This window comes from Mastacembelus armatus, chromosome 16 (assembly GCF_900324485.2).
Source record: "Mastacembelus armatus chromosome 16, fMasArm1.2, whole genome shotgun sequence".
Classification (NCBI taxonomy): Eukaryota; Metazoa; Chordata; class Actinopteri; order Synbranchiformes; family Mastacembelidae; genus Mastacembelus; species Mastacembelus armatus.
In genome coordinates, this window is record NC_046648.1 from 5,368,449 (window position 1) to 5,390,451 (window position 22,003).

General features: G+C 42.0%; 2 protein-coding genes across 7 annotated transcripts in view; one reads left to right on the forward strand and one right to left on the reverse strand.

The window, feature by feature from the left end:
- Positions 1-24: 24 nt before the first annotated feature.
- On the forward strand, positions 25-11,633 carry ctnnb1 (catenin (cadherin-associated protein), beta 1). The gene is made up of 17 exons (XM_026293524.2): positions 25-192; positions 5,326-5,376; positions 5,951-6,178; positions 6,303-6,556; positions 6,651-6,889; positions 7,059-7,260; positions 7,350-7,494; positions 7,626-7,729; positions 7,857-7,991; positions 8,164-8,367; positions 8,757-8,915; positions 9,087-9,206; positions 9,538-9,688; positions 9,849-9,970; positions 10,119-10,179; positions 10,895-11,145; positions 11,414-11,633. The coding sequence occupies exons 2-16, from the start codon at positions 5,364-5,366 to the stop codon at positions 11,107-11,109; spliced, it is 2,352 nt and encodes a 783-aa protein (XP_026149309.1). The 5' UTR covers positions 25-192; positions 5,326-5,363; the 3' UTR covers positions 11,110-11,145; positions 11,414-11,633.
- A 175-nt stretch (positions 11,634-11,808) lies between these two features.
- ulk4 (unc-51 like kinase 4) overlaps positions 11,809-22,003 on the reverse strand; it is a 72,452-nt gene continuing 62,257 nt past the window's right edge. For 4 of the 6 annotated variants that reach the window (XM_026293512.1, XM_026293508.1, XM_026293510.1 and 1 more), the window contains 3 exons: positions 17,138-17,226; positions 13,057-13,867; positions 11,809-12,179 (listed from right to left, as the gene is read on the reverse strand). In XM_026293512.1, the coding sequence (XP_026149297.1) occupies positions 13,801-13,867; positions 17,138-17,226 (156 nt within the window). In that variant the 3' untranslated portion in view covers positions 11,809-12,179; positions 13,057-13,800. Of the gene's footprint in view, positions 12,180-13,056; positions 13,868-17,137; positions 17,227-22,003 lie in introns of those variants that run through there. The other 2 variants (XM_026293511.1, XM_026293513.1) reach the window with 2 other exon arrangements.

Sequence of the window (22,003 nt, forward strand, 5' to 3'; positions counted from 1 at the left end):
ATATAAAAGCGCGGCCATCTTATATTTACCAGTCTCTACTGTTGCGGCCGTGGTAGCAGTGATTGACTGCCCGGGGAGTGGACGAGTGCTCCCTGCTGACGCTCGTCTCAACATTTTCATCGACTTTTCACCGTTTCGAAGTGGGTTTTACTCTGCCGGATCCAAGTGGACGGACTTGCTGTATTAACAAGGGTAGGCCTCAGCGTTCAAACTGTCGGCTTCACTCACTTTCTCCTTTTCTTTGCGGGCTCTCTGTGAATGTGAGCAGGAATGGAGACGGTTGTTGTGTGTGGCTCAGCCGAGGATGCTGCCGAGCGTTTACGGCAGACGTTTGGGATACGCCGGCTACGACTTAATGGAAACATGGCTGTTTTTTTTTTTTGTTTGTTTGTTTTTTTTACAGGCGATTCTCCTAAACTTTATGGTAGTTCGAGTTTGCTATGAGTGATATAGACAGCAGTTAACCTAACAATAACCAGACATATCTGACTTTCTAATGAATTTGTCAACCGTATTTGTGCTTTTGGAGTAACAGTTAACGTTAACCGCCGCCTGATTGTTAGCAGCCGTTAGCCGTTGGCCACATTCCGCGGCTGTGACTCATGGTCGGTCCACCGGAGTTTGTCCTTTCGCTCGGCTGTTTTTGCAGCTGGTTTGGCTTCACGTAACAGTCATAGTGTTACACTTTACATTGGACAAGTTACAGGCGTGTTGTGTGTACAAGCGTGGCCGTGTCCACAGCTCAACACGTTAAAACGAAGTTGGCTAACGATAATGGACGTTAGCTAACTTTCGGTAATAGGTGAAGGAGTTTCACGTTAACGCTTCGAAAGAAGTTCAGCTTAGACCATATACAACCGTATAACAAGCGTCTAAAATTTGGTGTGAAGTGTGAAAGGTCGCTGAAAATGTCTCGCGATTTGTGTTAGTTAATTTTAGGTCGAAGGCCCATGTGTGTGTTTTCCAGCAGTCCTTTTAAACAAAGACCGACAAATTCCTCCGGCCGCTGTGCGGAGGTGGGAGGACAAGGAGGGGCCACGGAGTGAAATCTGAGTCCGTGTTGTAGGAGCAAGACAGTCTGGGGCAGCTGTGGAGGAGAGGGGTTGCTTCTAGTTCCTCTGATGACTAGACACTAGTTGTCTTGGTCTCTTTTACTAAATGTTATATTGGGTGTTTGTTTTTTCGCGAAGTGCTAGGTGGACAGGAGGGTCACCGCGGAGAAAAGTTGGATTTCTCGCTGCTTTTCGACATCCCACCGACACAGAAAACAAGCAGAGGCTTCGGTAGAGCGGGAATGCGTTTTTATTTAATTACACAGGACGACGTGGTGTTGATGTTTAGACTGTATTTTACACTTCGTTGGTTGTGTTTAGGTTTCACTGGAAAGACTGATTGGACAAGAGATAACATTAGAGCTTAAACGGCGATTTTTTTTTTTAACAAGACGACAAAAACAGGTTTAAGGGGTTTTGTAATTGCCAAATATATAAAATGATGCTTTCTCGCCCCATAAATCACGGCACGATATTTTTCTCTTGGTCTGCTGTATTGAACCGTTTCGTTTATTCGTCTTCCTGCGGCCCCTCAGTGAAATCCCCGGACAGATTACTCAGTGGAACAAAACACTGACAAACCTGTCTTCTTGTCAGCGAAATTTTCTACTAACGGTGCATTACGACGGAAGCGTGGGTGTGGGCTGCATCCACCACGAGTAGCGCTATGTTTTGATGTAATCCTCCTGCAAAAGACCCTTTTCAGTGGCACTGCCATTGCCTAATACCGTAATTTTTCTCCTTCTCGTCACCCAGTGTTGTCCCCAATTGAATTGTAATTTATTTGTATGCAACTTCTACGTTTGAGGGAGATTATTGAATGAATTGAATGACCTCAAGGGGCAATAATGATCAATCACTTAGATTTTACAGAAAAGGAAGGAAAAGAGGATGAGTCATTTTGCATTACAAGTTCACTTACTGGCCATGAGATTCAAAGCTTTTGACTTTTTCCAGGTAGAAGTCTTTTTTTTTTTTTTTTTTTTTTTAAATGTTCTTTTGTGGTACTGTTAACCTATTAAATCACATGTTTCCATTTCAATAACATTCAGAGTTGCTGAACAAACAGGAGAAGTCATCATGTGGTTGTTGCTTACATGCTGCCTGGAGCTCTTGTTTCTCCACGGGTGTCCATCATTTTGCTGTTGAGACACAGACTAAACACTGCAGCGGCTGCAGGCACTGAGCTCATTGTGTTGGCAGCCAACAGTGAGTGATGCTGACCCTGCACTTTACGTGACTGGAGCCTGTGGCAGCTCCTGTCTCAGCTTGTGCCAATAACACAGCTCCTTGGGTCATTTGTTCTTGTGGGTGGATTTTTTTTTTTCTTTTCCCCCAGATTAAATTGACTTTGCAGGTGGTTTGAATGTTCAGTTCTCAAATACGTACTTTTCCTTTAACTCATCCTCTGTATATTACCTCTGACTAATGAATTGGTACTCTCCTCTTCACACAAGGTAAATCTAAAGGCTCACCTGAAATCACTCTGGTGCCCGCCTAGTTCAAATTTGCTGACAGAATGGTTATTTTACTATTCAGTCAGAAGGAATTGGATTTGAGAGGTTTGTTGTGCTTTAGCTGCATTATATTCCAGTTATGAATAAATAGATAATATTTTCAGTCTCCCTATGATTGGTTTATTCAAAGTTGCCGCAAATTAAAAAGGAAAAAGACTATTCAAGGGCAGCATTACTGCATTTTTCAATTTATTTTCTCGTGCTTCAAGGTGTATAGGGATACAAGGTTTCCCAAATCTTCCAGACTGTTTGCATGCCTATTTAGCTAGCCGCTGGTGTTTTTAAGATGATGATCATAGTATCCTGACTGTGTGGGTATAGTTTCTGTTCTGTCTAGAGCCTGCCAGTATATGACTGTATTGATGCCCTGCTCTGTTCTTTGAGGTAGTCTTTAAACCAAAACGTCCTGACAGTAAATCATCTTTGTTTTCACATTTGTCAGTGATGCTTTTATGAGCTCAAGCTCTCTATATGAAGAGCATGGTTCCTTACATTAGGTAGGTGAGCGTTTACAGTAGTGCGGTTTGCCCAGCAATCTAGTTCTGTGCCCATCCCACAGCCATCTGACTCTGGTGACTGGTGTGTCACTCATCAGTCATCTGGTTTCAATTATATGGCTTTAACTGTACCATGCACAGTTCTACATATTGGGTTTCACGTCTGACTTCAAAAAAACCTCTCATTGAGATTTTTGTGGCTAAGCTGCTAGAATTGATATCTAGGAACTCCTGTTTTTTTTTTTTTTTTTTTTTTTTTTTTTTTTTTTTTTTTTGTGAGATGCTGTCTTGTACAGGCCATATGGCTCCTATTAGGATGAGGCTGGGTTATGCAAGGGCAGGCCTGCAGAGCTTTGGAGGATGGCGTGTGAACAGTGAATTTGAGTTGGTGCGCTTGTGGTTACAAGCAGCAATCTTGGAGTCTGACTCAAGACTGTTTTAATGACACAGCAGAGCTGGGTGGTGTGAGTGTGAGGGGATGGAAGTAATTTAGGGCAGTAGTTTAGCTGTCTTTAGGTTTATTTGCATATTGGCAGCCATTTAACTTCCACAAACTCCTACACGTACACTCCATTTTACTGCTAACAGAGCTTCTTTTCTTGGTGCTTTATCATTTTTATTTCATTCAATTACTTTGTTGCCACAGTGCAGAGCAGTTTGCAGGCAGCATAATAAAGGTTCCCCAGAAAAAGCTATTAAACATTTGGAATAAAGTGCACAGCAGTGATGGGAAGTTTAAATGTCTGTGTGTAGGCTGTTTGAGAGACATTTGTTTGCAGAGGCTCTGTAAGCAGTGTGTTGCGTCCTTGGCAGATTGAGTCACATTTGATCTTTAGACTCTTCCAAAGAAATTTTCACAGGAGTGTGTACATCTTTAGCTTACTTGCCATTGACTATAAGTCAGTAAAAATGTAATATAATCATTTTCATGGCTATTGGATATTTCACTGCCATGTTAGTTACCACTACACTTTCCAAATCAAAAATAAAGTTTAGTTTCAGAATTCTGTGAGCCTCTGGCTGACACCCAACCTTGAAGTAAAATTTCTCTCAGCCATTGTTAAATGTCCCCCCCCCCCCGCCACACACACACACACACACAGACAGACACACACACACAGACAGACACACACACACAGACAGACACACACACACACAGACAGACAGACATCAAAGTTGCTGTTGTCACTACATCTGACCTTCCAGCAGTAGCACAGCTGCACACCTGTTGCATCCAGCCTTGCGGCAAGATATGACTGCTCAGAATTTGAATGTGCCAGCTTTCATTAGATGATTGTTTTTTTTTATTATTTTCATTAGCACTATGACAAAGTATACATTTGGTTTCACATGGCTTTAGTGTGTTTGGATTGCTGCAGAAGGACATTGGGTGAACTGATTAAATAACTGCTGGAAACCATAAATTGCTGTCAGTCTTCTACTTTATCTAGTAGGCTGTAAATCCATTCATAGTCCTTTTTATCATCCCCACCAGTGTGTCTCTTTCTTCTTAGAACATGTCCAAACCGGTTTGTCATGATTTGAAAGGGATGTTGATCTACATTTTCCTGTTGGATTTAATTTGGAATAACCACAGATTTGCTTTAGAAAGGGTTGGACAAAAAGATTTCTGAGTATGTAGCATGGATTTTATTTTAGTTGGGATTTTCTTCTGCTTTTCCCCTGCTTACTGTTTTTCTGGCACAGTCATACCATTTATCTTTGAGTTTAAATTGAAAATACCTGTTTCAATTGCCCCTGTTGTTTTTTTTTTTTTTTGTTTGTTTTTTTTCTCTCCTGAATTAATCCTGTCTCCCACACTCTACTTCTCCTCTGCCATTGCCAGTGTTTACTTTCTGATTGTGCTTGCAGCTTCAAAGCCGGCACAGGAATGCACATGCCCTCCTCCCTCCTCAATTCTCTCCACCCAGTGCTGCACTTCCCCCAGTCCTTCCTCACCTTAAGTAGCTGCTTGCTGCTGCACTTAATGGTGGCTTTGTGTATGAGCTGCTGTGGTTTGCATGTCTGGCTTGAACAGAAGAGGAAATCCAAGAAAGGGAGGTGGCAGGAAAGGAAATCAGCCCCAGGGAATGTCATTCTGCTTGGCTGTTTCTTTGGATAAACACTCATTAATTTACAGCAGGCTATTTTCTGTCTTTGCCTCTGCTGTGATCTCTGTGTTGGCTGTAGAGTACAAATGATGGAGGTGAGATGCTACTGGCACCGTTGGACTGATTTTTATTTATTTTTTTCCTTCAGATCAGGAAGCTGTGTCGGCCGCAGTTTGAGAAAGGAACATGGCTTCCCAGGGTGAGTACACTCAAACCCCTGCTCATATTTGTGGCTTCTGCATCTCTTGCCTGCACACACACACACACAAACAACTAATATGTGGTAACATGTTAAAGTTTGCAGCAGATTTATGGTCTCCTTAAAATGAATTATTGATCTCACATTGAAACATTGACAAGTAAATTCAGACTGTTTGAAGACTCTTTTACTAAAACAGACTGTTGTGGGAGAATAAAATCACAAGGAGCTGGTTTGAAACCCATTGACTGCAGTCGCTGTGAAGCACTGTGGCAGTAGGTACCCCTGCCTTTGTATACAGTTAACTACAATCTTCCAGTGTTGAAAGATTTAAATCACACAAGAAAGATTGACATTAAATGAAGCAAGTGAAATCAGGTTCAGAAACTTCACAATTTTGATGTGTCTTTGGCAGTAATTGTTTAGATATCCATTTTGTTTAGATGCTTTGTGTGTCTTTTTCCAACAATGCCAGCTCACTTGGAAAGCACTCCACTCTGTTCCCATATACAAAAGCATTTCCTTTTGTTAATGTGAGGCTGTGCTATGTTCCTATATTTCTACTTTGTTACAGCTGATCTGATGGAGCTGGATATGGCTATGGAGCCAGACCGTAAGGCAGCAGTCAGTCACTGGCAACAACAGTCCTATCTGGACTCAGGCATCCATTCAGGGGCCACTACAACTGCTCCCTCTCTCAGTGGGAAAGGCAACCCTGAAGAAGAGGATATTGACAACAATCAGGTCATGTATGAGTGGGAGCAGGGCTTCAACCAGAACTTTTCCCAGGAACAAGTACAGGGTGGGTAATAATTTTTGAAGTTTGATCTTTTGCAGTGCATCTGTTTACCGAAAACACTGTCTGTATGGCACAAAGCAGTTGTTTAATCCTAATATAATTGAACAACTGTTCTTCTGACGTCTAGATATAGATGGTCAGTACGCCATGACACGTGCCCAGCGAGTGCGGGCAGCGATGTTCCCAGAGACTCTTGAGGAAGGCATGCAGATCCCATCTACACAGTATGATACAGCAAACCCCACCAATGTCCAGAGGCTGGCAGAGCCCTCACAGATGCTCAAACATGCTGTGGTCAATCTCATCAACTATCAGGATGATGCTGAGCTGGCAACCAGAGCCATACCAGAACTCACCAAACTGCTCAACGATGAGGACCAGGTAACTGTCTGTGGAAACTGTGGCCATTATTAATTTGTGTATTTATTTTAAGCCCCTACTGCCATTCCCTCATGGTTGGATCTGTCTCCTCCAGGTTGTTGTAAACAAAGCAGCTGTGATGGTCCACCAGCTTTCAAAGAAAGAAGCTTCTCGTCATGCCATCATGCGCTCCCCTCAGATGGTGTCTGCCATTGTCAGGACCATGCAGAACACAAACGATGTGGAGACAGCTCGCTGCACTGCAGGGACACTGCACAACCTGTCCCATCACAGAGAGGGTCTTCTGGCGATCTTCAAGTCTGGAGGAATCCCAGCTCTAGTTAAAATGCTCGGGTATGTGAAAGGAGGAAGAGTTGGACGGTGTTTGTCTTGGATTTCCATTTAACTGATGTAGTGCAGTACAGGGTGGTGGAGAGCATTGCTAAGTCTTTTAATTTTGTTAGTAAAGTTTTGACACAGTAGCCTCTAAAGAGAGAGTAACTTATTACACCTCTCTGTGCAGTTCACCAGTGGACTCTGTGCTGTTCTATGCCATCACCACCCTCCACAACCTCCTCCTGCACCAGGAAGGAGCCAAGATGGCTGTCCGTCTAGCAGGTGGTCTACAGAAAATGGTGGCTCTGCTTAACAAGACCAACGTCAAATTCCTGGCCATCACTACTGACTGTCTCCAGATACTGGCCTATGGGAACCAGGAAAGCAAGGTTAGTCATGGTATTTCCAAGGTACCAGTTGTTCACAGTGGCCATCAGGAGAACCTGAAACCCCCCTAACCTTTGTGTTTTCTCTGTAGTTGATAATCTTGGCCAGTGGTGGCCCCCAGGCTTTGGTCAACATCATGAGAACTTACACCTATGAGAAGCTGTTGTGGACCACAAGCAGAGTTCTCAAAGTACTATCAGTGTGCTCCAGTAACAAGCCTGCCATTGTAGAAGCTGGTATGTCTCATAAACATTCAAGTGTTGACATATGACAGTAATGTGGGAAAATTAGTCAAATAATAGTAATATATTGATGTATGATCATTCTTTTTTAATTTTTTTTCAAACATGGTATGTGTTTTGTCCAGGAGGTATGCAGGCTCTGGGACTACACCTGACAGACCCCAGCCAGAGACTGGTCCAGAACTGTCTTTGGACTCTCAGGAACTTATCAGATGCTGCCACCAAACAGGTGAGAGCTGCCCCCTTGAACACAGAAGTTATTTTTACTCTTATGTTATTTTTACTCTTTATTTAAAACTCAGTCTTTAGCTGGACCCATTTTCCTTCCACGAGCTTGACAACTTTCTCTTTTTAAGGAGGGAATGGAGGGTCTGCTAGGGACCCTGGTCCAGCTGCTCGGCAGTGACGACATTAACGTGGTGACCTGTGCTGCTGGCATTCTGTCAAACCTAACCTGCAACAACTACAAGAACAAGATGATGGTCTGTCAGGTGAGTGTGAACAAAGTACAGTAAAATAGAAGGTGAATTGAATGTTGATATTTACTTCTTAAGGCTTGAGCCTCTGTGTTAATATTGTTTCTTGCAAGTCATTATTTAAGAACCTGTTTATGCTACTGTCTAATGTACCTATTAATCTGTCAAACCCTGTGCCCCTCTGTAGGTCGGGGGTATTGAGGCGTTAGTTCGTACAGTGCTTCGGGCTGGAGACAGAGAAGACATCACAGAGCCAGCTATTTGTGCCCTGCGTCACCTCACATCTCGGCACCAGGATGCCGAAATGGCACAGAATGCTGTCAGGTTGCACTATGGTCTGCCAGTGGTCGTCAAATTATTGCATCCGCCATCACACTGGCCACTCATTAAGGTGAACACATACACAGACTGGCCAGCATCAGCTGCTCTTCATACACATACAGAACTTGTAGTTAAAATCAGTTTACACTTGAGCACACTGTGATACTGAATTGCTTCAAACTTTAACAGGAAAATCTTACTTCCCTCCAATATATTGTACTTGCATTGAATGACACCAAAAATTGGTAGTTTTAACATAACTTTTCAAAAGCAAAACTTTAAACCAACCTGAGGGAATGTTCAGGTGGAAGTAAATAAGGAACAATGCATATAAAATTGTGAACACAAATGTGTACATGGGAATGTAACTTTTCAGTGGTTGATGATTGATAAGCTATGTTACATAAATTTGGCATGTAAAGCACACTTAGCTGACATGAAACTGTGTCCCTCCACCAGGCTACAGTTGGTCTGATCCGTAACCTGGCTTTGTGCCCTGCAAACCATGCTCCCCTGAGAGAGCAGGGAGCCATCCCCAGACTGGTTCAGCTGCTGGTCAGAGCACACCAAGATACACAGAGACGTACCAGCATGGGAGGAACACAGCAGCAGTTTGTGGTGAGATTTTTTTTTGTATTCTTCCCATATGGTGATGGGAACCACCACCATATGATAGAAAACTGAGTGATATGTCAGTTCTCACAGCCACTTTAAAAAAGATGATCTCCTGTTATCAGTGATTAGTTCCCACCACATCCTGCTCCTCACTAACTGAATGTTTGTTTGCAGGAGGGAGTTCGCATGGAGGAGATTGTGGAGGGCTGCACAGGAGCACTTCACATCCTAGCCCGAGATGTACACAATAGAATAGTCATCAGAGGGCTCAACACCATTCCACTCTTTGTACAGGTGAGTTCCCCAACTTGTCCACATTTGCTGTTTTGTGTGCTGATTTGATGATGCTGCAGTCACACTAATGAGCCCTAAATAAGATTGAAAATGTTCAGCTTGAGCTTTGATTTATTAAAGATTTCAAGAATTATGATCTGTTAGCAGTGTAATTAAACTGTCAGTTATAAGGTAGTTTGAAAAATAAACCTTGAATTACATACAAATGGAGGTGCTCAGGAAAAATTATCTTGCCACCTTTTGTGTTTGTATGTCTTTGAGGTGCTGCTTGTTGGATCATATCATGTGTTGGAGAGTTTTTCTAAGTACCTGTTTGTGTTGCTGTTTGCAGCTGTTGTATTCTCCTATTGAGAACATCCAGCGTGTAGCAGCAGGTGTCCTGTGTGAGTTGGCCCAAGACAAAGAGGCTGCTGAGGCCATTGAGGCTGAGGGAGCCACTGCTCCCCTCACAGAGCTCTTGCACAGCCGCAATGAAGGAGTTGGTATGTACACAAACACATTCATTTACAGATATATAAGATACACAAGTTAAAAACTTGTGGTTTGAAGTTTTCCAACTCTTCAGTGTGAAACATCTGACCTCTGAAGCTCTGTTGGCTCAATTGTAGCTGACTAACTTTTAAACCTCCCATCTCCCCTCAGCCACATATGCTGCAGCAGTTTTGTTCCGTATGTCAGAGGACAAACCCCAAGACTACAAGAAACGCCTCTCTGTAGAACTCACCAGCTCACTCTTCAGAACAGAACCAATGGCCTGGAATGAGGTGGGATGCCCTCAGTTATGTTCTTGGATTACTAATCAGTATATTTGTACACTGAAGATGCTCATTAACATTTTGAAGTTACTTTCATTGCACAGAGGCCTGAAACAACTGCCTCCTTGCTCATGCTTGTCTGTGTATTGCTCTGCAGACTGGAGACCTGGGTTTGGACATTGGAGCTCAGGGAGAGCCTCTGGGCTACAGACAGGAAGGTGAGTCACCTCCTTACTTCTGGCTGGCAGTGAGGCTCCCCAGAGAAACACAGGAGGAGACAAGGATGTCATGAACAGAGTTAGACAGTGACTTTTTTTTTTCTTTTTCTTTTTTTTTGGATAGTCAATGCCTTTCTCTTCTAGGTGGCCCTCTCCTCTGGTAGTTTCTCCACTGTCCTCATCTGTCCCTTAAATAGTTAACACTGCTAAATCTTGTTGGAGTCCGGAGCCTGATCTGTCCATCTTTATTGCTGCTGACAGCATTGGCTGTTAAAGGTCATGGCACACAGGCAGCCTGAACCCATGGCAAAGGCCAACAATTCTTTCCAGTTGAGGCTGGGAATTTGACTTAGTCCCTGATCTTCAGTGAGGACAGTGCGGGTGGCTCTGACAAGTTAAAAAATTCAATACTGCTGCTTTTATCATCACAGTTGGCCATGTTACCAGTACACCAGAGTCTGAACTGGAGAATGACCTCACCAATGTAGATCAATTTGTTGGTGCAACCAAACTAACCACAATGAACGGAGCCATCAGTCCTTAAAGCTGTAGATGAAGTGCGCTCAGCAGCAGCTGTGAAGATGGACAGTGTGCTGTGTTGCTGTGTTACTTTTGAGTGATCGTACTACTGTGTGACAGCTTGGTTTGTTAACATGCTTCTAACAACTGCTCTGCTTCCCCTGCCTCTTCTTCACCACTCCTCCACCTCCCACAGACCCAAGCTACCGTTCCTTCCATTCAGGGGGATATGGTGCAGACACAATGGGCATGGAGCCCATGATGGACCATGACCTGGGTGGAGGCCACCACCCTGGCCAGGACTACCCCCCTGTAGAGGGGTTGCCTGACCTGGGACATGCCCAGGAACTGATAGAGGGCCTGCCACCTGGTGACTCCAACCAACTGGCCTGGTTTGATACCGACCTGTAAATACCAAGACCAACATTACACTACACTTTCTCCTAGGTAAGAATGTCTTCACACTCTTAACTCTATAGTCCTGCAAGATGCTGTCCTTTCCTTAGGCAAGATGTAAAGGGAGGAGCACAGTAGGGGCTTTCTTTCTGGGTTAGAGTGGATTTACTCACTGAGGCTGCTGCATGGTCAGATTGCTCCTAATTACTAAGCTGTGTGTTGTGGGGTGTGTGATGCTACTTTTTTGATCTGTGTGTGTCTTAACCCAACACCTTACTCCTCTCACCACCTGCTTTTCCTTACACCCCTTCTGCTGCAGCTGTATCATGTGATCTGGATGAACCTGCATTGTGATTCGCCCATATGGAAGAGGCGGGGTTTCAGAAAGTGCCTGAAGACAACTCAACAGCAAGCAGAGTTTCCTGTCTATGGGAACTCCATTGGGACAAACTAGATTCAAAGTGCGGTTCGGTTCTGGTCTGTCAGCCTGATATGGGGCTGAGTTTAAATCCTGACATGTGGATTTTGATCTCCATAATTGATTTTCAAAAAACCTCCCTATGTATTTTTTTTGTTTGTTTTTACTATTTTTTGTTTTACTTTTTTATTCTGTTTCTGAAGTCTGTAATGGTACAAACTGATTCTAGCTTGCTTTTTCATTCTTCTCAATTATAAAACACTTCTTTTTGCAGTCCCCTGTATTTTAAGTCTCTGTTCGTATAAGTTTTTTTTTTTTTTTTTTTTTTTTTTTTAAGTGGTAATGCTCCATCCAGTTAAAGAATCTGATCACATTTTAAATGGTGTTTAAACACTAAACAGTTGAATTGTATTCTGATGATCAAGTGTAACATTGTGTAGCTTTTGTATAAAAACATGAATTGGAAATCATGGTCCAAATATCAAGCTATTTTCTTGCTTTAAAGGTGGACACTCATGTGTCTCTGCTGTTCCAAAGGGGGTGTAGCTTACCTAAGCTGAATGGGTGTGGCAGTGGAAGAGACGGGGGTGGAGGAGGGCTCTTATTGGTCTGCTGTTACAGAGGGGTGGGATATTGGGAGGAGCTGGTTGCTGTAGCCTGCTGTGTTCTGAAACAATAAAATGGACTGTCATTTCACCTGGATGCCTTCATGTGTCATTTCACCTACAGCTGAAACCCTGGAGGACACAAGTTACACTGTGAGACAGTGACATGTTGTAGTTTTAAAAAGAGCAATCCCTCAGCTTCTGTAGTGAAGACCATGTCATTAGCAAACATTCAGCCTGATGTGCTGCTTCCTACAACTAGCTGTCAAATCTCTGCTTATAAGGAAGCAGAGTTAAGACAAGTATGTCTGTGCTGAGCAGTTTTCAGACAGCAACAGTAACGAGACGACCACAACACAGACGTTACAAATCAAATGACAGCTAGTGAGTTGAGGAAAAGCAGATCCATCAACAGCAGGAGAAAGTGTTCACATCCTCCTGTAGAGATGTGTAGTTTAGCAGGAAGCCAGTTCTCTTCACGATCTTCCTTATGAGAAAGTGTAACTGAACAGTGACAGCTGTATTTGCAGCTTTACTGAGATTAGTCAGATTAGCAGAGGAAATTAGAACCCGCAGTGAAAAACTAAAAGGCTGCCAGTGGTGACCATGTGTGTCCACGAGGTGGTTTTTTTTTTTTTTTCTTCTCACATCTAGTCTCACCCTCACTCTCATTGTCAGCTGCTTACCCAGAATGCACAGTTGTCAGGCACACACTACCAGGGTATACTGGAGTATTCTATGTAAGAATTACAGTTCAATTAGTGCTATTTGTACAGTTCACCAACCAATGCTCTATATCAAATGTACCCAGGATCAGTAAACAGCTTAAAAACAAGTCCTAGCAACCAGTGACTTAATTTACAAAAAAAAAAAAAAAAAAATTGTGACTTCTGTGCAAGCCCCACTCCCAGCATGTGGTTCACCCTTGGGAAGAAATACCTCAGTGTAAATCAAGTTGATGGTACTGCGCCCTGCTCCCAGCATGCAGGTGATGACATCTGAACTTGTGGCATCGTGACTCCTGATAAGAGAGAGTTTTAGTGTGTGATGGCATTAGGAAGAGGAGAAAAGTTAGCAGTAGGTTGAGCATGGTGTTGTTCACAGCTGCACTCTCACTGTAGTCTGACACCAATGCTGAGTGGAGCTGTCTAGACAAACCCAGAGGCCAGTGCTGTGACGCCTGACAGTCTGAATGAACCTTCATGCTGTAATCCTCTGGACACTGGATGGATGTTTTGATTGAGCTGTCAAGTTATTTTGGTAACACAGCAACATTTATCACAGTCAATGATCCAATTTGCAAATGTGATGAGTCATGAAGAGAGATGAGTGAATGCTCTGACAGCACACAGTCAGTGTGCCCAGGCAGCTGTTCACAACTGGTTCATACAAAAACCAAAGCTACTTATGAATTACAACAGTCAGCAGCTACAGACCATATAACAGGATCATATTTATATCCTGTCCAGCCTGCGTTAATGAGCTTGACCAAGACACTAACTAATGTTTAAATACATTTTATTCCAAAGCTAAAAACAGTTTGAAACAATCTCCTCCAACTTTAGATTATTAAGAACTATGTTACCTGAAGATGGAGAGAAATTTTAAAATGCAGATTACTAATCTTAAATATCACTTAGGTGGTTATGTTGTATAGTCCTCTGCTGGGTAAAGGTCTGAAGGTTAAACACATTTAGGATCCAGATCCTGGAGGATTTCTGCAGCCAATGGAGCCACATCCACATGACACCTGGAGCAAAAAAAAAGTTAATTATTCACTTTATTAAAAAAACAAAACTATATCTTTGAAAGGTGCAACTAACAATGTATCACATACTGTATTCTTTAAATCCATATAAAAGTTTGTTTCAATAATTGGAATAATTAGTCTGTCTATTTCTGAAGCATGGCTTCATATTTCTCTCACCTACCTAGGATCCATTTCCATCAGTGAAATTAAAAACCAATGCTCAGAGTAATTCATTCCTGTGTGAGGCAGGAAATGGTTCCTTGCTGGGCACTGAAGTTGGATGATGTGAACTGGCACCAAAGCAAATATCTGCCCCTAATGCAACTGTTGTGAATATTCAAGCATCATCTTAATTCCTAAACATTTACAGCAGATTCTCTGCACTGCTCCACTGCCTCAGTTTAGTTTACCACCATTATTTGTTGAAGAATCTGCTCAACATACTGCCTGGTACAAATTTACCAAAAACTGTCTGGTCAAAGGTCTTGGTGAGTCAGTGTCCATGCAAACTGAGACTCTACAGACTGTGCTCTTGGGTTGTTGCAGTCCAAGTGTTGAGGCCATATTTAACAGCACCACACATGCTCAGTTATAACACTTCACACATCGCTCGTGTCTTACTGAGCAAGCCTGCCCGGTAAACAGTTTGAAATACATATTACAATATCACAAACATCTAATACGCTCAGAGCCCTACAGGCTGTCTAATCTGGCTCCTCTCCTGTCCTCCTCCTCTTCCTCTTCCTCCCCTATCTTTCTCCGCTCTCTCTGCCCTCCACTCTTCTCTCCCTCCCAGGTGTCTTTGAGGGCAGGCTGACAGCCAGGCCAGCAGAAACCAGACCAGCCCCCTTAGTTAATTAAAACCCACATGATTAAGCTAATTACCACATTTCCCAGAGGCCTCGGAAATCCTTGAAAGTGTGTGGATTTGGAAAACCTAAAAGTTTTAGAACAAACTTTAGAGTTTGGTTACTCATTAAGAGTCTGCACTTTCACAGTCTCAAACTGACACTCATGGAGGACAAATGTTAGCTGTAGATGACAGTGAAGAGCTATTACAGCACCACGTTAGCCTCACACTCAGCCTACAACACCTACAGTGTTTGCTGTTTTCTACCATTTGACATGGAGCCAATACACCACAGAACTGAGGCAGCAAGTTGGTTCCTCACACTGTTTTCATTTAAATACCTTATCTCTATGGATCAGACTAGTTCATCCCACTATACCTGTGGACTCATCTCATCTCTCAACAACATGGTCTCAAACTACCGTATTTTCTGGACTATGAGTCGCGTTTTTTTTTTTTTTAGTACTCTTGCTTGTCATGTGACTCGTATGTGGTAATTTACTGTCATTTTGTCGAGTGATCACTAGCGTTTGATGCCACCCTTGACCTAATTGAAGATAATATTACACCACAGAAAAGGTGAAAACGTTTCTGTTCACTCTAAACTGTAACATGAAAATGCCGCTCCAAAAGAAAGAGCTGTGCTGCAGATTCCACACTGCAGGTAAAGTCTGCAGCTGAAACAAAGTTTGGACTGAGTGTCAGCATTCAGACAACCTGAGAGAGGTTGAGATGGTGATAGTACTTTCTGGACAAACTGCTTTTCAGATACTATTTTTCAGCTGAGCAATACTAAATCTTTCCTCACATACCTGGCAGAAGTACTTGTACAAGTGAAATCACTGTCCTTAAAGGGGGAAACAAAAAACCCCTAAATTGAAGATAAATCTCAAATTACAAACTTTTATGTTTGCAGAACAGTTTAATAGTTTACTGAGCTGCTGCTGTTGCCTGAGCAGATACTGGTGGTCTGGTCTGTATTGCTGATGGCTTCAGGTTTGGTTGAATGCAGAAATAAACTAAGGATCAGGTTCAGGGCCCTCAAGGCTTTTCTTCAGGATGAAGGACTATGACTGACGCTGCTCCCCTCCCTCCACACTCGGTCAGCCTAGAGATTTTGAAAAGGCATTCCTCAGGTTGCCATGGTAAAGATTCAGTGACATCATTTGGGTTAGGAGCTCAGCTCAGACCTCCCTTCTCATCCTCCCCCCGATTCTTCCATCTCCTCTCTCTGCTCCAACTCCTCACATGCTCTCAATTAAAACCTCTGCTCAGCCCTCCCTTGCTCTGCTCTCCTCTCTCCTCATAACTCCTCTCATCTTTCACCCTTTCTCCTAAAACCTCTGCACCCCTCCTCCTACCGCTAAACCAGTGGGAGTGTGCCAGTCTCAGCCACTTCAAAGTCTAGAGCTGATCTCTGCTTTCATCTGCCAGAGAGGGAGAGGAAGGAGAGAAGATCAGGAGAGAGGGGAGAAGTGGGAGAAAGAAAGCACAAGAGAGAAAAAGAAAGAGGTTGAAAAGAAAGAAAATGGGGGAAAAGGAAAGAAGATGGAGGGGGTGGAGAAGAGGAGAAATGAGTATAGATGGTGACAAAAGGGGAAGAAAAGGGGTGATTGAGGAGAATAGATGGAGAGTGGGAGAGGCCTCTATAGCAGGATAACAATACACCTTTATTACTGATCTGACAGGGTGTGGGTGTGTGACTGAAACACACAGTTTGTATATAGAAGACGGTGAAAGCATCTATTTATGTGTGTGTGCGCACACCCACATCTGTGTCTGTGTGGCAGGTTGCTGGTCTCATACATCAGAAGATCAAAGGAAGCATGGTCACTACGGTGACAAAAACCCTTGGCTCAAAGAGGAACACACATTCAGCCCACATACTTATAAAAGGCAGCCAGATGCAGAGATACAGGTGCACACACGCACACGCACGCACGCACACACACACACACACACACACACACACGCGCCACATTTCAGGTCGGCCCATGATAAAGGCTTACTTTTAGATTTGGTCTGATCTGTTTTACAGAGTGAAATTTCATGCACATGTATTTGAGATGTTACGGTCTTTCTTGCACCAGATCTTTGCTGGCCTGTCAGAAACACAGTGAGATTAACCTGATGTTTTATAAATAACTGTACACTGAAACTAAATTATTATTAAATTAACAAAACTGCCTTAGAATCTAACCCAGAATGAGGAATCACAGACACAAAAGTCTCTCTCACATCGACAGACAGGCTTTGACATCTAAAAACTCTTGCCCTGTTGCAGTTTTTTTGACAGTATGATTTTTTTGTTAGAATTATGCAAAGCATCATAATAGAAGTGATATTCCGTAATAAATCTATATTTTATAAACCACACAAACACACACACAAATACACATTTGAAGAGCAGAAAAACACACCTGTTGGATGTAGTTATATCCTGCAGGACACTCAGAAGCTTTGCCCCTTCAGGACAGTCTAACCAATCAGATCTTCCTGTAGTCTGTACCTGCAAAAACACGCAGAGGAAAAACAAAGTGAGTGAGGAAGACTGAAGGATGCGATGACATAAAATACTGAGATCATGACCTGAAAAAAGTGTATGTTGCTCCGCTTTGTAGTCTGGCTATGAAATACAGTACAACACAGGGAGATTCCTAATCAGTCTGTCAGAATAATGAAATCCATTTCCAAAAACAATGGTTCACTATTTCTGACTGTACAAGCTCACACAGTAAAAGCTGATCAAATGAGAATTTGAATCCAGATAGAAATCCCACCCAAAAAGGGAACCCAAACCGTACAGACAAGACTAATGCATGAAAACCCATCAGTTTGTTGTCTCAACAAAGCAAATCCAGCCATGATGCTGTGCAAAGACGGAATATTAATCAATTTTTTCTGTCCTGTTTTTCAGACTGTTAGATTGCACGGTGAGAGGAGGAAGCCAAGCAAGTATTGTTTCACCAGTGACAGGAAAGCAATAATCAGACATTTGTACACTAAAAACATAATTATCACTTTATCTTTTCACAGCACATCTCAGTCGTCATGCGGAGCACTGCATCACAAGAACCACTGCTCTGTCTTATTCATCACAGAAATATTTGGCATGTTACCACCACTACCCACTGACACACACTCATTTGTCAATGGGATTTCAAAGTGAATTGATCAAAGAGCTAATTTTCCCAAAAACAGAAAAAAATCACCCCACACACATATTTCTATCTTTGTGAGGACAACTCATAGACAATACATTCCATAGACCCTAACCATCACAATTAAACCTAATTCCAACTCTAAGCCTAAAACCAAGTCTTAACCCTCTTGATCGCTTTTTAATAGTTGTGATAATTGTGTCGATTCACAAATTCATTCCGATTCTTCTGCTGAACTCACACACCACCGTCTGCCCCTGTCAGCTAGAGTATTCTCCTCTTTCTTCTTTGAATTTCCACCTACGACATTCGTTTGTTCTTTTAGTCACCCTTTTGTTTTTATTCTTGCCCTAACATGTTTCCCCCTGATGTCTGGGCTCCTCACCCACCCAGTACTTACTTACAATACTTCATTCAGTGAACACCTGGTTGTGTGTGTGAACATTTAGGATGGTCCTCAATTTAGAAGGTGGCAATTGTAATCTTTAAACTGCTAAGATAAGGTCTGATTCAATGTTGCAGTGAGTTTAACAATATTACAATTTGTTCTGTAAATAATACAAACTATGTTTGCCTATGTTTCTTTAAGTGCTATTCAAAGTGTGTTTGTACTAGTGAATATTTATATGGATGCGTGCAAGTGTCTGAGTGAATGTGTATCTGTGTGTTTGGTGATCGTGTTCTCTCTGATCTCTGGTGACATCATCACCTCTGTCTCTGAGGCGACACAGCATGGTTGTTGCTAGGCAACGGGGTTAGGAGGAGACAAAGATGCTCCCCCTCATTCGCTTAGTTTTTTTCATAAACAAACACAAACACAGACACAAACGCACGCACACAAGCGCGCGCACACACGCACACATTCTTCTTCAGGTGAGGTGACATTTGTGTGTGCCTGGCAGCCAACCAATAAACACACACACACCTACTTATTATCCCAACAACCCTGTCCTCCGTCCACCTCTACCTGACCAACACCCTGACTCTACAATACTGAACTCAGAGCCAAATGAGAGGCACATAGACAAAGACAGACAGACAGGAGAGGACAGACAGAACCAGACTGTCACATTATCTATGTTGCTTCTCAGAAAGTCAGCACAGCCCTGTCATAATAGATATTAGGTTCAAACAAGTGACAATGTACATGACAGCAGAGAAAGCCATTTTAGGACATTTGCCAGAGTAAAATAAAGTACATCATTCATGAATAAGACAATGTGTATATGTGAGTGTGTGAGAGAGAGAAAATGCCTATCACTATTTGTTTTAATGGATTATACTAAAAAAGAAGTTACTGAAACCCAGTGCTGTTCGAGTCTGTATTTACCAAAGGTCATTGTTCTAACACAGACTGAAGCCAGTTTCATGTCCTGTGCAGCCATTTTTAATAAGTCTATTTCATTTGATAAATAATCACTGTTCCTCAAGCCACACAATTATGTTTAATTACAGTGCAATGCACCAAGCCCAAAACCGAGCTTTTCTTATTTCTTCACCTCTTTTGAAAAATGTGGTAACACTACCTGATCACAAATACCCAAACTGCACTTTTTTTTTTTTTTGCGACACACAGGGAGGGACCAGTGGAGAAAATGTTTTGATGAAACTAAAAGCATGTTGGACACGGACATTTCTATGAATATGTTTAAATCCATGACACCTAGTCATATATAATTGCCTTAACATTCACACTTTTACATTAGGACTTGAATGCAGGACTTCTGCTTGTAGAGTATTTTCAGCTTGGTATTGATACTTTGACCTAGCGTTATGTGAAGGATCTGAGTATCATTTACACCACTGACTCAAAGACTGACTCATTGACAAACAAATCGTGAGTTTCAGCTGAAACTTGTCAGGTCACAATAATTGGACATAAAGGTTACAATAATTGGACACATTGTGCTTTGACATTTATGTAGGAGACTGCAGATATCTCAGTCTCTGGAGATGAGAGAGGAGAAAGCTTCTAGACAAAAGTGTGAGATTAACAAGTGAAAGGAGAACATCAGCCACAGCAATCTGTCCTGCCTCATAGATCCAGATTTCACACTATTTTAATGCCTCAACAGAGTCAATCACTGCATTCTTTTGAACCATTGTATGGTGCTGGAATTCAGGGACAGGTCCTACAGTGTTTTGATTTATACCTCCAGGACAGCTCAGCCAATGTTACAACTGATAACATGTCCTATTCTTCTGTAACCACTTCACAAGGCTCCATATTTAGCCTTATGTTATTTTCTTTATATATGTTTCTTTGTGGTCTAATTTTTAAAAATAACATGTTTTCTTAAAAAACATTATGTTACAAAACCCAGTTGTACCTTCCGCTGAAACCCTCTGATCCATAGTGCATAAAGTACCTTCTGTCTGCCTGTAAGTTATTCTTGATTCTGACTCTATAATTAATAAACACTTCAACTCTGCTGTCAGAACTCTCTTATTTAAGAGAGATTACTTGGAGAAATAAAACCATTCCTATGATTAGGATTACATGCTTTTATTTTCTCTTGCCTCTACTATTGCAGCTTATTCTATGTGGGAATCATTCAGCCTCATTTTGCCTGTAGCTGATTCAAAATTCAGCAGCAACAAGACAGATCTTGTAGCGGTCTCTCTTCACTGGTTACAAGTGAAGCAGAGAATTTTAGATTCTTTTACCTAGTTTGAAAAATACTACATGTTTGTCACCAAGTTATATCTCTGGACTCCTCATCCCCTATTCCACCTCTAGATCTCTCAGGTCTGGAGACCAGTTACAGTTTTCCATTTAACACACCAGTTAAAATCAAAAGGTGATTGAGCATTTACCATTGTGGGTCCAAAATCCTGAAACATTTTGATATTAGATTAAGTAGGTATTGTCCCCAATTTAAAAAAAAAAATCCAGCTGAATGTAAAGCACATTTGTAAAAAATTAACTGTTAATAAAAGTGCTATATAAATACATTCACTTGTCTAATATGTGAAATGGGTTTGAGGAAACATATACAGGATATATATATACATACACATACATATATAAAGAACCAATCATTGAGCACTACTGTGTTGCAAGAAAAAAAAAAAAAAGACTGACAAATAAAAATGTGTTAAAAGAAATAATATATACTCCTTTCTCTAACAACTTCTGAATTTCTTTTTCATTTAATTTGTATTCCCCTTCAAGCCTTTCAAAGTTGTGACTTAAAAAAGACCAGATGAAATTTTCTCTAAATCAGGCTTGAATCATTCTCCCTCCCACCTTCCCTTGCAGTTTCCAAGCTATTAGCGGGATCTTTGATTGAGATTAACAGAGCCCTGAAATCAATGAAAGATAATTAAAAAGCCTTTGTTGAAGGGCAGGCACTTGTCTCAGTGTGTGTAGGTGTGTTTGAGAGAGAATATGTGAGTCATTGTATTTCGTTGACATCATGTGTGAAAAAGCATGTTGCGGATAATGAATGTCTTTTACATCCTTTGATTGCTCTCTGTCAACTAGCCAGCTGATAGAAAATGAGATTCAGGAAGATGGAAAAACAGCATTTCAATGGTACCATGAAGGAGAGTAAAACATTTGAATCAGGCAATAAGTAGAATGACTAAATGTGCAGACAGGTAGACGGATATTTTTCTGAAATTAGTTCTGCTGCTAGCACTTAGCTACTCAGTGACTCCTCCACCAGCTATGAGGAACTGGCTAAAGCACGCACACACGCACACACACACACAGAGTTTTCAGTGTGTGTTGCTCAGTGTGGTGAGCAGGATACAGAATGCCCATCTCAACATTACTGTAGCTGTAGTTAGAACGGCAGGTAATGAGAGAATTTGCACAAGAAAACTAATTTGTTATGATAGACAGAAAAAGAGAGATGTAAGTCAGTGAGGTGGTGCATGACAAAGTTTGTGTGGGTGGTTCAGGTGGCTGGAACTAATTAGTGAGAGTTACCAAAAATACATACACATGTAAACATTCACACTCCCACACAAAGAACTACAAATATAAGGTAGCTTCCAGGTGCAGCCTTCAGTGAGATTATATGATCTCAGGGTGACAGCTGACCTTGTATGCCCATACCCAGAAACTATCTCATGTCCATGCGGCCAAGCCAAAACATTAGGAGTCTGCATTAAACC